This window comes from Pararge aegeria, chromosome 24 (assembly GCF_905163445.1).
Source record: "Pararge aegeria chromosome 24, ilParAegt1.1, whole genome shotgun sequence".
NCBI classification, from domain to species: Eukaryota; Metazoa; Arthropoda; class Insecta; order Lepidoptera; family Nymphalidae; genus Pararge; species Pararge aegeria.
Genome location: NC_053203.1, coordinates 2887646 through 2901952, shown reverse-complemented (window position 1 = coordinate 2901952; position 14307 = coordinate 2887646). Strand labels below are relative to the sequence as shown.

The window sequence follows — 14307 nt, the reverse complement described above, 5'->3', positions numbered from 1 at the left end:
TCTAGTCCCTGTCAAAACCTGTATGAGATCTAAACTCCTGAAATCATTCACTGGAAGCATTGATATTTTCACACGATTACTTACCTTCAGAAGATTTCTTTGACTTGCTATAAAGGTGAAAATATCGTGAGGAACTCGACTATGGGCTATACCCTTCTCATTCATCACCGTGCCCTGTAGTCAGACGGTAATGGGTTGATGGTGATTTATTGCAGGTACCTCACGATGAAAACGACGCCGCGATGGACGAGCTACTTGCGCTTGCGCATGAATTCCTGCAGCACTTCTGCCACGGCAATCAACAGAACCAAGCTATACTGCATAAGCATCTTGATTTATTCCTCAATGCTGGGGTGAGTATATTACATTTTGTAACAAAACAGCAATGTGATGTGTGCGACGCGTACCGTACGCAATGCGTGCATCCCATTTTGCGTACGTCATGTTCGCATTAGCGTATGTTCGTTAAGATGCGCGCGTAATCCGAAGGGTACATTCGGGTTTTTAGTCAATTTTTCTACAGTCAACAAACAGCTTGTGTGATGTGAACACAACAGTGTGATATTTCCGACCTACATTAACATATTTGATTGCGTGAAAATTAAAGACCATGTATATGGTGTGGAAAGAGGTCCATCTAGTGACAGTACTATTTCCCAGGGTTATTAATACAGAAAATCACAAACTTGACACTCTGACCTACATGAAGTATAGGAATATAAAAAATCAAATGGAATAAATTACGGGAAGTGTCTCTACAAATTTTGGATCGTGGCAAAAAGTGTTGCGTCATTTAGACGATTTAATTAAACAACTCCAAGATTTGTTGAATTTTAGATTGAATGTTGAAGCAGTTTTAATACGGGCGTATTAAAACCGTTTCTTAAAATTTTTATACATTATCTGCGATAATCTTCTTCGTCGTTTACTCCATTACTGAAGGTCGTGTCGTAGCGTTCTTTATTACAGCCTTCCTTACTGTTTTATCCTCGGCCTTTTTGATAGCTTCTGTAATAAGAATGCCTGTGAGCGACTTTACCTGCTCAGACCAGCTACGAGGTGATCGGCCACGTGGTCTCTTACCCTCCACCTGCGGTAGTATAGGTGTACAAATCAAAGGTAATTTGTAACAAAATATTGTTTGCAGATTCGCGAAGCACAAACTGTGTGCGCGATCTTTGAAGAAAATGCGGCGCTATGTGCTCACGAGGGCAACGATAAAGTGGCCGCGCATTTCGTGCACTGCATCGAGTCGCACGGGCGACGGCCGGCGTATTTACGATTTTTGAGGACTATCGTGAAAGCCGGGGGACAGCACATACGTCGTAGTCAAGACCTGGTTATGCAGGAGGTTAGTAAATTCTTAAAGTACCTTAAATACTTCTGACTTGACATTGGAAAGTTATTAGTAGGTAATAAGCCAGTGGATGTCTTTTGCTGGAGATCGAATTCTTATTCTTCTTGGACTATGTTCAAGTTGTTCAGGTCACGTCGCCCAATACCGATCTAGGAGAGCTGGGAGTAGTAAAGAAAATTCCTCTTCTCACTGTGAGAAATTTAGCTTATGTTCATTCATAAGCTAAATTTCTCACAGTGAGAAGAGGAATTTTCTTTACTCCTCAAAAACAAAGGAGAATCTGTACGGTGTAATTTCTTCAATCCTTATACTCCACACCGGATAGATTTTCCGCAACTTTTCTCTCCAAACCAGGGAAGCTCCATGAGGTATTGGCTTTACAATTAAAAATTGGCAAGAGCTGGGAGTGGTTAGACTCCTGAATAAGTACGATGACGATCTTTTCACTAAACGTATGTGTTGCTTGTGCATTACAACAGATTAGTGACAGATGATGTGCAATGGCGATTAATATTTGATCGGCAATGGGGTCTAAGAGAGAGCATATAATCTGTAGATATAGGCCTAGATATAGGTCACTTTCCGACTCTACGAATTTGTGCGTTTCAGTAAATTGATGTGAAGATGTGAGCTTCAATGCTTCATGCTGCTTCAATCAATTATTGACTGAGCTGTGTTTTCATCCGCACTGGTTAGCAATTCTAAAAGTTTGTATGTCCTTTCCTTTTACATCCTCAGATGGTGAACTCCGGAGAAGACGTACTTGTATTCTACAACGACAAAGTCACTTTCAATTACTTTATACAAATGATGCGGACGTTCAAACGAACGGGAGAAATGCCGGAAGCTTTGACGTGAGTTTTTAATTAGAATATAGTACATTATCTTCTTGTAATTGTGACATTCAAGAATCTCAATAAGATTATAGATATAAAACTGTTTCACTCTGGTTTTTTCGTAGAGTTTCGATACCTTAACGTGTTTCTTGTTCGTAATAGTGCCGCCAAGGTCTCCGCGCTAACTCTAAACATTCCCTAGCGCTTATCTTATTATGGAGGAAAACGGCTTGACGGGCTCCATGGCACGGGGAAAGGTAAAACAAACTCTCAAACCACATTAATCATGGCGGGGCCCCATCCTCTTCGCCACTGTGAATAATGAGGGCAAATGATCGTCAGTTACTAAGAATAGTGTATTACTAAGGAAACACGAAGTATACATCAAGGTTGCTAGTTTGGAAATTCATATGTGACTCTTGACATTTCGTTTTTGGCTACGGCTAGCTACCTCTCTTAATCTTCATTATTCCGGTAAAATACCCCGTGACAACCAATAAAATAAGCGTGCTTCTATGTAAGTTTATCATCATCTTAGGTCGGGTCTCGCAGTAGATAACAAACTCGCCAACGAATCCTTACTAATATTACAAAGGAGAAAGTGTGTTTGTTTATTTCTTTGTCCTTCCTTTACGCCCTAACCAATCAACTTGATTTATGACATAGACTTAGTTGAAATGACGAAGAGTAACATAGGCTACTATTTATCCCAGGAAAACTAGGATTAACCCACAGGATTTAAAACCTTAATAAACGCGGCCGGAGAACTTGGTTATAAAATTTACATGACGCTTTGTCAATGCTATGTGCACTTGTCATTGACGTGCATATCAGTCCATGTGTTTGTGTGTGTGCTATGTTTAAAAACGTATAATATGCATGTTGTTATAGTTGTAAAAATGTAATAGGCCCGTTTTGACATTTGTCATCGCGACGTAACTAGTTATGGAACCATAAGACACGGTACTCGATACTCAAAAATCCACTCAAGTTTGTATCAGTTCTTGATTGATATGATTATGTATTGTAAAGTGTTCGTTCGTTCAAAGTATTCCTTTAACTTCACAACCAATACGCGTGACTGGCTGTTGATTATACGTCCACTTTTCAACATGTTGAAATAGAGTTAGTACTATATAACAACAAACACAGAAATCGAGTCAAATCACTATGTTTAAATTAATGTCCAAAATAGAAGAACCATAGTTAACGTAATAGTAAACAATATATATCAAACTTAAACGAGCGCACAGTCAACTTTACAAGATGTGGAAAGAAAAACTGCGCAGTGCGCGCGGGGACGCTTCAGTCATGTGCCGCTTGAAATACAAAATTCAAAATTCAAAATTCAAAATTCATTTATTTCAAGTAGGCCTAATACAAGCACTTTTGAAACGTCAAGTCTGTCCGTGTGTAGTGACTCTACCACCGGTTCGGAAGGCAGATTCTACCGAGAAGAAGCCGGCAAGAAACTCAGCAGTTGCTCTTTTCCAACATCAAAAATTTACATTTTATATTTTAACATTCATTTTTCTATCTTGTGAGAGATGAAAGCGGAGCCGGATGCTTCCAAGCAACCTTGTCATTAAGTCAGATACATCAACTCAGACTCATTATTTAGAACCCATTTTGAGAACCAAGCTCATTCTTTGCAGTAAAGATAACTACACAATATTTAATTTCGATATTCAGTAAAAAATTGGTTACAGCTCTAGTATAAAAAAAAAAGACTGAGAACGTAACTGTTATCGGAACGTTTCGCAACAATTATAAATTTCATGCTACTATAAAGTAAGCGCAAAAAGAATACTCGCGATATATTCTTTCATATTAATTAACGTCCCAAAAAAATTTACGTATTTTTTAAAACACTGTATGTAATTGATTTTCATTTTACTGTTTCTTTCAGTTTCGTTCCAAGTTACTTTCTATGGTCTTGCACAAATGTCAAAACGGGCCTATTACATTTTTACGACTATAGTGCTCTTAAATAAATAAATAAATAAACTTGGGCATTAACAAATAAATGTTTCCAGATACCACATTGACCTGGTAAAATTGCTGACTTGCTGCACGCTGGGCAAGAATGTATACACTGAGATCAAGTGCCACAGCCTTCTGCCCTTGGATGACATCGTAGCTATGATCACGCATCCTGACTGCATACCAGAGGTACAATAAGCACTAGGGTTATAGGTTTAATATAACTGCACCCCTAACAGGTTAGCTCCCTACCTTCTTAGACTGCACCATCCCTTACAACATAAATTTTGCAGTCAACTTGTAATGAAACTAAAAAGAACACTAGGTGATAATGAAATGCGACCCCGCATTGACTGCGGCAACATCGCGTTCGCAGTGTACATGGCTGTATTCTTTCTATTAGATTTGAGTGCTGGAAATCGTGAAGTTGTTTCAAAGCACTGTAACGTCAAAGCAAAGTGGATCTAATGTTACTCGTTTTAGAGTCGCAATTCGCAAGAGGAATTCTTTAATTCTGTTCTGTTTTTGCCAAAAGCAAACAATTTGAACCAGTTTGTGACTTTAAACTATATTCATAAAATTAATTTTACGATATCGTTTTTTGTCGTTATTTCGTTTTGAAATTTTTTGAATAGGAAAATAAAAAAATTAGTATGAAGCGCTGTTAATTCAGTTCGTGTGCACCAATATTCTCACGAAAAGGCCTTTTACACTTTACATTTATAATCCGAACCGTGAGAGTTATCTCCAAAGACTGGCAGATTTTTTTAAGCAGCTTTCCAGTTATATTAAACTAACGTTGGGTTGCTGCTCTAACATTAAAATTATTTAAAAATTATTAATTATTGAATTAATTAGTTACATAAAAATAATAATAACAAAAAAAAAAACAAGAATAATATTAGTAAAAAGGAAAATAAGGAAGGATAAAATTTAAAAATACTTTCAAGTTGAGTCAGCTTATTTTTTGTCAAGGTCATCATCACCTTGTTGAGTTATTTTAGCGTATCTACGAAATTGTACATTTACGCAGGTTAAAGAAGCGTACGTAGGATTCTTGAACCACTGCTACATCGACACTGAAGTGGAAATGAAGGAGATCTACTCCAGCAACTACATGTGGGATCTGTTCGAGAGGTCATTCCTGGAGGACATGAATGCAATATTACAACCTGATCTTCAGATTTCCGTACCAGGTAAAAAATGCGTAGCATTTGGGATGTAAAAATTTATCAAAATGATTTTAATATATTTCGTGCTTGATAAATTTAAGAATAAAGAAATTAATGGAAACCCTAAAAATTAAAATGAAAGTTATTAAATCCCGAAACAGTTTCCATAAGATCTAATTATCTCACGGTTATTAAAAATAAAATACTAAAACTGTCTAATAACTCCTTGTCTAATAAATAATTATTTTCTTGTATAATATAAATAATTAAAAACGTTTCCAACTTCAGTCTTTACGGAAAATTAATTAAGTCATATTTCTCAGGGTCATCAACAGAAATCAGGCCTATAAAAACGTCCAACAGCGCAAAGCAAGCGTGGGTAAACTACGTCACTGATGTACTTATGCATACGATATGTACCTTCTTCAACTCCCCTTTTAGCGACCAGAGCACCACTGTTCAGGTGAGAAGTAGATTGATACTTAAAAGATATGGAAATAAATGGCATCTGCAATCTAGAAACATCATTCAAGCAATTATATATATTTGATAAATCCGTTAACGGTAATTCTTGCAGCTAATTGATTTTGTCAAAGTCCGCAACCAAACGTATCTTATTTATTAAACTTCACGCAAGCGAAATTATTTTTTTGTACATTTTCTTTTTTTCGGCAATAGTCCGTAAAAATAGAAGAATCTATAAATCGCTTTAACATTACGATAAATAGAAACATTCCAACATATTAGTTTTGTCAACTTTTAATGTTTACAAGAAGTTGAATTTCAATTTATTAACAAAGCTATATTTTTTCATATTACCACATCTTACGCGGTGACGAATCACCACCGCAAAGCTTGGACACTGATTCTTCTATTTCTTATGACTTATTGCAAATGAAGTTTGTCTTTGTATATAAAACTGTTATATAACTGCGTAGCATGGTTCACAGAACTGGCACCAACACTTTGGCGCTAAACATTATAAGAGCACCAAACGAGCACCACCAAAGGTTACCCCATTGACCTGGTACTGCTGAATTGACGGGAGGATTCAACTGAATACAATAAGCTATCCATCTGATATAGGCATTCTCGAGAAAAGTCGTCCTGACTAGTGATAGCGACTAAGACACCGGAAATTATCTTTGCATCGATCGAGTCCACACAGGACTAAAGTGTATCGAGAATTCAGCCGTATGGAGATTTGTATGGAAATACCCACCATTTCAATGTCATGAACAATCAAATATAATTTTAATTGTTTCTTGAAAACTATTTATTAATTAAATAATAATCATTAGCGTATTTGTAAAAAACCTAATCAATATAATAAAATATCTGTTCAATATGAATTTATAGTTATCGAAAGTGAAAATATTTACTCACTTTATAAAATTACTATAATTACTATGTAACACAAGCTTATTCAAAATTCAAAATTCATTTATTTCAAGTAGACCTAATAAAAGTAGTTTTGAAACGTCAAGTCTGTCTGTGTGTAGTGATTCTACCACCGGTTCGAAAGGCAGATTCTACCGAGAAGAAGCCGGCAAGAAACTCAGCAGTTGCTCTTTTCCAACATCAACAATTTACATTTTACATTTTAAAATTCATATTTATATCTTGTGAGAGATGAAAGCGGAGCCGGATGCTTCCAAGCAACCTTGTCATTAAGAAATTCATCAATTGTATAATAACCTCGCTGTAATAAATGTGTTTTAACACATTCTTTAAACTTATGCATTGGTAGGTCTAAAATTAACTTAGGAATCATATTATAAAAGCGTATACCTGAGTATACGCTTTTATAATACTATATTGGGACTGAGTCCGACAAATGACTTCTGCACCTTTCGCAGACGATATGCACATGTCACTAATTTATGTCCATTTCTTGTAAGTCGACTGTTTATATCCACTTTTTTCGCGGAGGGATTCACGTGATTTAAGTTTATATATTGACCGTACAACTCTTTTCGGCAATATGAATATAGTTTCAATATCAGCAGCTTTGCCCCGAAACACATTTACAACATATCTTGGACGTTCATGAGCATTCTGAGGCTGATTTATTTCTTAATCTAATTTGTGTACAATGTTTAAAATATTTTTTTTGACATTCTAATAAATCTATGCAATCTGTGCAAATGCGAGGCAAAAAAATATTCTTTTAAAATCGTATGAGCGTTAATTTAAGTACTTCTTTACATTTTTGCAAGGTGTCACAAGACATCAGAAAAACCCAAATAGCCACTTTATTGATATACATGACGACGCCAGTTCCTTTTGGAGACCCCGTAAGTGCGTTGTAGGTATAGGGTACTTCGCTTGGAGTATTGATTTATTGAGTAATTGGAAAACATTTGTTTGGTCTAGTTATATTTTGGTATATATGCTAGTTTTTAGGAAAGTAAGTGCAATTTGTAATTTGCTAGAAGATTTCTTCTGCACAATCATTGAACATTCTATACGCCAGGTGTTTGCTAATAATAAATAAATGTAATTGCTCGATTTTTATGAAGTATCTCGCTAAAGCAATTTGTAATAATTTTAGCGATCAAAATCATTTATTTTTTTCTAATACTCAATTTTTTCACCATACCGCTGCAATGGAATAATCTAAATGTAAGTGAAATTATATTTGGGGAAAACAGCAGCGTCAAAATTAAGCTTAATTAGTTTCTTTAACATCTCTTGAGGATGCTCCGGGGTCGGTACGAAATGTGCGTAGAGGGTACATTGCCGAAGATCTGTTTTGTGTGGAGTATTAAGATTGAAGAAACCACACCATACATATTCTCCTGCGTTTCGCGAAGCAAATTAAGATATAACATGAAATTTCGCCAAGTAAAATATGTGTCTGTCACTTTCAATTAATGGATTCCAATTTAAAAACTTTCCGAAAATTCCAAAAATCTTTTTTCTTATATAATTGCCGGATTAAGCTGATGGTAAGTGGAAAACCATCGCCTGTAAACACTTCGCAGGACATGCAAGGTACATGTTCTACAAAGAGCCGCTCAGTGTTCATCAATCTGAGGGTGTTGGGCCTCATGTGCCTGTAATTATACTCGAAACCACGACCTTTAGACCAAAACACAGCAATCCTGCTTAGCAGCAGAAATAAGAATGGCGGTAGTACTACCCCGGACAAGCTCACATATTGTTATTCTCATTATTTTTTTCCTTGTCTTCTAATTGGGACCATGATTCTCTTTCTAAGAAGTTCTCGATAGCCCGTAGTATCAAGAAAGTAATATTCTTGCTACGTGATAGCAATGTATACCCATTTTCTCGTGTTATACCATAAAAATAGAGTAAGAAAATAGTAACATATTACCTTAACTGAATAGCTTGTTAAACTTTTTTTTGAATCCTCTAATTTTCATGATGCCCTTTTTAAATTCCGAACGCACTTGGATGGCTGAGGTAGCAGGTCTAGCGGGCAGAAGTCAGTACAGAAGCAGTCATCCTAAAATCGTTCTAACGACTTTCCTCACCATCATCAATCTTTTTTTAATCGACCATAGTTTCAATCGACATGTTTGTTAACAGACCCGGCAGTCAATTTTCGTGAAACTGTTACAAACGACATTCAGCATCTACAAATGTCCCTGGCTCACTCCTCCGCAAAAGCTAAATGTAGAGAAATGTATACGGACACTAAGCGAAGTTGGTGAGTGAAAGCAAAATTTCTTTGATTATTTTCCTCGTCAGGAAATAATAGGAAGTAGAGAGTAAGAGTAAGCGTTTTTTTTTCATCCTCTACTTAGACATACTTTAAGACTGACACTTGGCAACACACAATAACACTCTTCGCACTATCCCGTTCTCTTGCTGTAAGTTCTGTCTGGTTGCCCGTGAGAGATTGTTTGCAGCAATAAGGCCGCCTTTGCATGTCTTCATTGTGTTTTACTGTATTCTTCCTACTGTTTCTTCTCCTTTATGTTATACGTGAAAAACACCACACAAATTCGTCAATTTATATTAGCCAAATTTATAACAACAGAAATCCCACTGTAACTAAGACCTTACAATGCAAACATTGTTTGATTCTAACGGCATTTAAACCTTTTATTTTTTATAGCAAAAACCAGAAGCATAGCAATCCCACTAGAGTTAGAAGCAAAAATCCAAACGGTATTCGAGAAAGCCGCGGCACTATCGCGTCAAACCAGTAAATGGCTTCTGGCTTCGAAGACAGCAAAACTGGAAAAGATGGCCTCGCAGGTATTTTTGATTGATACATCTCTGTTAATACACTTACAACTGTAAAATGAAACTGTCCATAAATCATAGCAAATTATTTCACGCAGACAAATCTACAAAACGATAGATCAGTGATGGAAGGTCTGCAAGAAATTGTGGCTCTTCTAGAAGAACAACTCCGACCATTGCTTCAAGCGGAGCAGTCACTTCTAGTAGACATTTTATACAAGCCTCATCGTCTGTTCACGAGTTCTGGGGAGTTATCACATCCAGACACTAGCGGAATTTTTATATCCAGGTAAGCTAAGACTCTTATATACTTATTTCTCGACCTCCCATAAAAATTATGGAACCAGTTAATTTACTCTCTAATACAATGTTTTTCATGAGGTTTCGCTTTAGACATTTTTCAGGGGCGATAATCATTTAATATCAAGTGAACTATATTTTTAAAGCAAATGGAGTATGTACCGCAAATCTATAATTGGTCTATCTATCTGTATAATCTAATATCTATTATTATATATGGGGATTGTTTATTGTATGTCAAAAAAAGCTATCCTAACCGCCCAAATTCAAAACAAAATATACAGATTATAATACCACATGACGCATTGATTTACTATGTTGCTATATTAGTTACCTGAATGACCTGACGTTTTTATTTTACTATGGGATGTATTTAAATGAAAAAAAAAATACTTAGATTGATCCGACACACGGAGAAGCTTCTGGAAGAAAAAGAAGAGAAGTTGTGCGTCAAAGTGTTGCGCACGCTGCGAGAAATGATGGCCACAGATCCGGAATACGGCGAGAAGGTAACTCAAAAAAATGTATATTTTTTTACCACTGATGTACACAGGCCTTGCCTGTTAGAGATCAGAATTACGCGACCTAGAGCTTAGACTCACGACGCAAGTTCAATTGGGCTGGTTAGCTATATGACTGAGTTTCCAAGAGGTATAGCGACTACTTTACTACGAACCCAGGGCCTAACCTCCAGTCGAACTTAACTACCTCTGTGCATACAAACATCGTCATCCAGATCCAAAGTAAGCATAGCTTGTGTTATGGATACTAAGATAACTGATGCGTAATTTATAAATAATATACATACATACGTAGTATATACAGAAAATTGCCCAGACACTGAAAAACGTTCATGCTCATCACACAAACAATTTCAAGTTATGGGAATCTAGCCCACGGCCTTGGACTCAGAAAGCAGGGTCACTTCCCACAATCATTGTAAACGCAATCGTTATGTTTTAGGGCAATCAGTTACGCAGCGAACTTTTGTCGCAATACTTTGTGGATCGCAAGTCTGAGCCCAAGATACAAAGCCCGACCAGCCTTATGGTCACCCACGGACCTGGTGGTAAGTCAAAACTAAATTTTTACCAAAATACTAGTAACAGTAACCCGCGACTTCATCCTAAGGTTATAATAAGGATATAGAATTTCCATACCCTAAATTATAACTTTGGCTCGCTCGAAACTAAAACGTCTAAATAAATTGGTCCTTATCCAACTCATGCTAGAGATGTTAATCCTGCTATTTATGTCTTGAGAGCTCCCTCAAAAAGTGTAAAAAAAATTAAGCTTTAATGGTTTAAAGGTTTATAAGTTCTATTTCACTCTGGCATAACAGTGATTCAATTCTCGAAAACACTTCAAATGTCCTTTGAGTAATTTTCTTTCGTCAGCCTGAGCATGCTATAGGTTAAAGAAAGCGAAATGCCAAATTTCTTCAAGATCGTATCAATGAAGGTCGTATAAGGTTTTTAAATACTAACCAAAAAACCTTCCATGCCCTATTCTAAATGTTGACATACATGGTTATTCTACTTTGACATTTGTTACCTTTTAATTAAAATTTTCATATCCCAACCTCAATCTACATCCTAACTTAACGTAATAACAAAGGACTTTCCTATTCTAAAGAGTGAAAGATATAAAAATTTATAAGTTAAAGTGGTTTCTAATAACTACGTCAGTTAGTTTGAGCTAGTAATTCTTACGGAGGATTAGATTATTGGCAGTAAAAATAGATGCGTAAAACATTATTATTTTCTAGTTTTTTAATTATTCTACGTAAGATCTCACTTTATGCATAGTCTTGGTATAGATGAACTATGTCGGGTTTTTTTTTTTACTTGGTATAGTAAAAAAACGGTGTACAAAGCACAAAGATACAAAAATAATTCACAAAGTGCGATCTTACACTTTATTGTACTAGACTTAGATGCTATAATAGTTTAGCAAAACATTTGGTTTGTTTCACGACGCATGCTCCGCAGAAACAGTGGCACATCAGCCGAAACCAGGTGGGTCCATCACATTTAACCTGTATCACCTGCTTTATGTGTTTTAGACGTTTGATCTACATTTTGAAACACCTATAAAACAATTATATTATAAAAAGTGCCAATTCTGTTGAACAAACATCTTTAAAGTAAACTAAATTCAAGGGTCAAAAATAAGTGGCATCTTTAAAACTTTATTATCTGTGGAAAAGTAAAGCACCATTTATAAACTTGAAAATGTAATTTAGCTTAGAGATTTGTGTACAACAGAAGAGTCGATTCCACTAATTAAATTAATGATAAAATTACTATTCAAATCGTATGTCAATAACATAGTGGTTGTTTCTACAGTTTGATAACGTGCCAAAGATTATCTTAAACGTGATAACCTCTTATAAATCAATGAACGCCGGCTGCATGCACGAAAAAGCATGACTCATTGTCACGTTCGCCTTGAGCCGAGCGTGCATGCGAGAGCGCGGAGTAAGCGATAGAGAGACGCGATCGGCCTAAGTTCGACTTGTGACGCATCTATCTCCCTCCTACTCAGACGCGAGATATCACGTAAAATCGTCCGTAAATCGACTTTAGATATAACCAATTTATTTTTTTATTATACAACATGTAACGGAATTAAGACATACTGTTGAAGGGTGCATAAGTATATTTTATAAGGAATCACCCTGTAAAAATATTAAATCAAAAGATATATAAGCATATTTATTTTTTCATACAAACTAATTCAAAACATTCTTAGTGTTTACTTATGACAACCCTATTGAAGATAAAAGACTGAAACGTGCATAGTACCTACGCTACGCGATGCTTACTTAATAAAGAGACAATGGTATATTCAAAAACTATAAGCGTTTCAGTATCACAGATAAGTCTCAGAGACAGCAAATAATGTAACTATAGCTGACTAAGTATTATTTCGGTTTTTATTTACATTTTATATACGAACCACCTCAGCGGATCCCAGCATGACACAATAATATTACGATTATGTCTGAAGCTTTAATTGGAGCCCTGATTGCATTGATGGTTGTACAGCGAAGGTGTTGCTTCGCACGGGGCAGAGTCTGGCACAGGTGCAGGCGCATCTGGACAAGGAGGGCGCCTCCGACCTGGTAGTGGAACTAGTGATAAACAGCACCAACAGACCTGCCATCTTCCTAGAAGCGATACAGCTAGGTAAGTTAAGGGTACATGGAAGGTCGCTACGATCAAGGCAATGTGCTAGCAAGGCAAGCTCATTTAAAGCTTTCGACCGGATAATAGACCTTTAGCTTTAGCTAGTAAAGTATTTATGGACAGTGTACAATAAATACCCAGCTGCAACGAATTCAGCAAGCTACAACTTATTTAATTTTGGTAACTATTTAATTTTGTCAGCTGCGACGTGCACCGGAAAAAATTTGGCCGTTGCTAGTTAGCGCCCAACGGACAAAGACGTTCTGCTAATGATTACGTACGATGTCGCGTAGAACCCGATTAAGGGTATGGGTTTATTATCACCCTAACGGGATAGTCTGTTACCATTTTGGACTGCAGCATCACTTACCATAGGTGAGATTGCAGTCAAGGGCTAACTTGTAGCGGGATAAAAAAAATATCGCGTCGATGGTACTGGATCAATGTGCTTCTTGATATTTTTCGTTTATCTCGGACTCGCACGTTTCACTGCGGACATCCTAGAAAGTATCAGACTTCAATGAAATGTATTTGAATGGAAAATTGTTTTGTTCTATTTAGGTATCGCACTCCTGGAAGGAGGTAATCCAATCATTCAGCGTAGCATTTTTACAAAGCTACAAAATGGCGAAATATCTAACGCATTTCTTAAGGTAATTAAAATTTAGATTCTTACACTCAAATAAAATACATTGCTTTACATGCTAAAATGTCTCATATGTCTGGTTGATTTTTTTAAAGTTTAGTATACTTTTTTTGGTCAAAATGTCGTCTCTTCATTCTAAGCTTAGGATTAGGAATAAGAACAGGACACTCTGTCTCCCGAAATACGAGTAATGTAAATGCTACCGTAAATTTGATTCTACATTACTATAGAATACATTTGATTGACAAGAACACGCGAATAAAACCGCAGGCAGATCTACTATTCGAGACTGGCTCACTGACTGGCAAATTTATAGCTTAAAACAATAGATTTCAATTTTGAATACTTTCGGTATCCATCAGAGGGAGGGTGAAAGGGGGTGGGGAAAGTTTGTAGACAGGTTTTGTTATTCGCAATTTAAACCATGCTAATATACTCACAGAATTAAAAACATACAGAAATTGTGTACACGACTAATATTGAACCATCAAAAACCACTCCAATTTAATAGTGTTTCTCGAACAGACGTTTAGTTACCTCATACTATTTAGCAGTTGACGGTAATTATTTTACCTCTAATGTTCTCAACGTTTACCATAAAATT

General features: G+C 36.3%; 1 protein-coding gene across 7 annotated transcripts in view; it reads left to right on the top strand.

Moving 5' to 3' along the window:
- The window catches only part of LOC120634466 (inositol 1,4,5-trisphosphate receptor), a 105098-nt gene that overhangs the window by 72488 nt on the left and 18303 nt on the right, over positions 1–14307 (top strand). For 4 of the 7 annotated variants that reach the window (XM_039905073.1, XM_039905071.1, XM_039905070.1 and 1 more), the window contains 14 exons: positions 216–353; positions 1148–1351; positions 2096–2211; positions 4230–4365; positions 5210–5372; positions 5672–5811; positions 8904–9024; positions 9436–9578; positions 9665–9855; positions 10264–10375; positions 10830–10935; positions 11858–11884; positions 12917–13057; positions 13619–13710. In XM_039905073.1, the coding sequence (XP_039761007.1) occupies positions 216–353; positions 1148–1351; positions 2096–2211; positions 4230–4365; positions 5210–5372; positions 5672–5811; positions 8904–9024; positions 9436–9578; positions 9665–9855; positions 10264–10375; positions 10830–10935; positions 11858–11884; positions 12917–13057; positions 13619–13710 (1830 nt within the window). The remainder of the gene's footprint in view (positions 1–215; positions 354–1147; positions 1352–2095; positions 2212–4229; positions 4366–5209; positions 5373–5671; positions 5812–8903; positions 9025–9435; positions 9579–9664; positions 9856–10263; positions 10376–10829; positions 10936–11857; positions 11885–12916; positions 13058–13618; positions 13711–14307) is intronic. The other 3 variants (XM_039905075.1, XM_039905076.1, XM_039905074.1) reach the window with 1 other exon arrangement.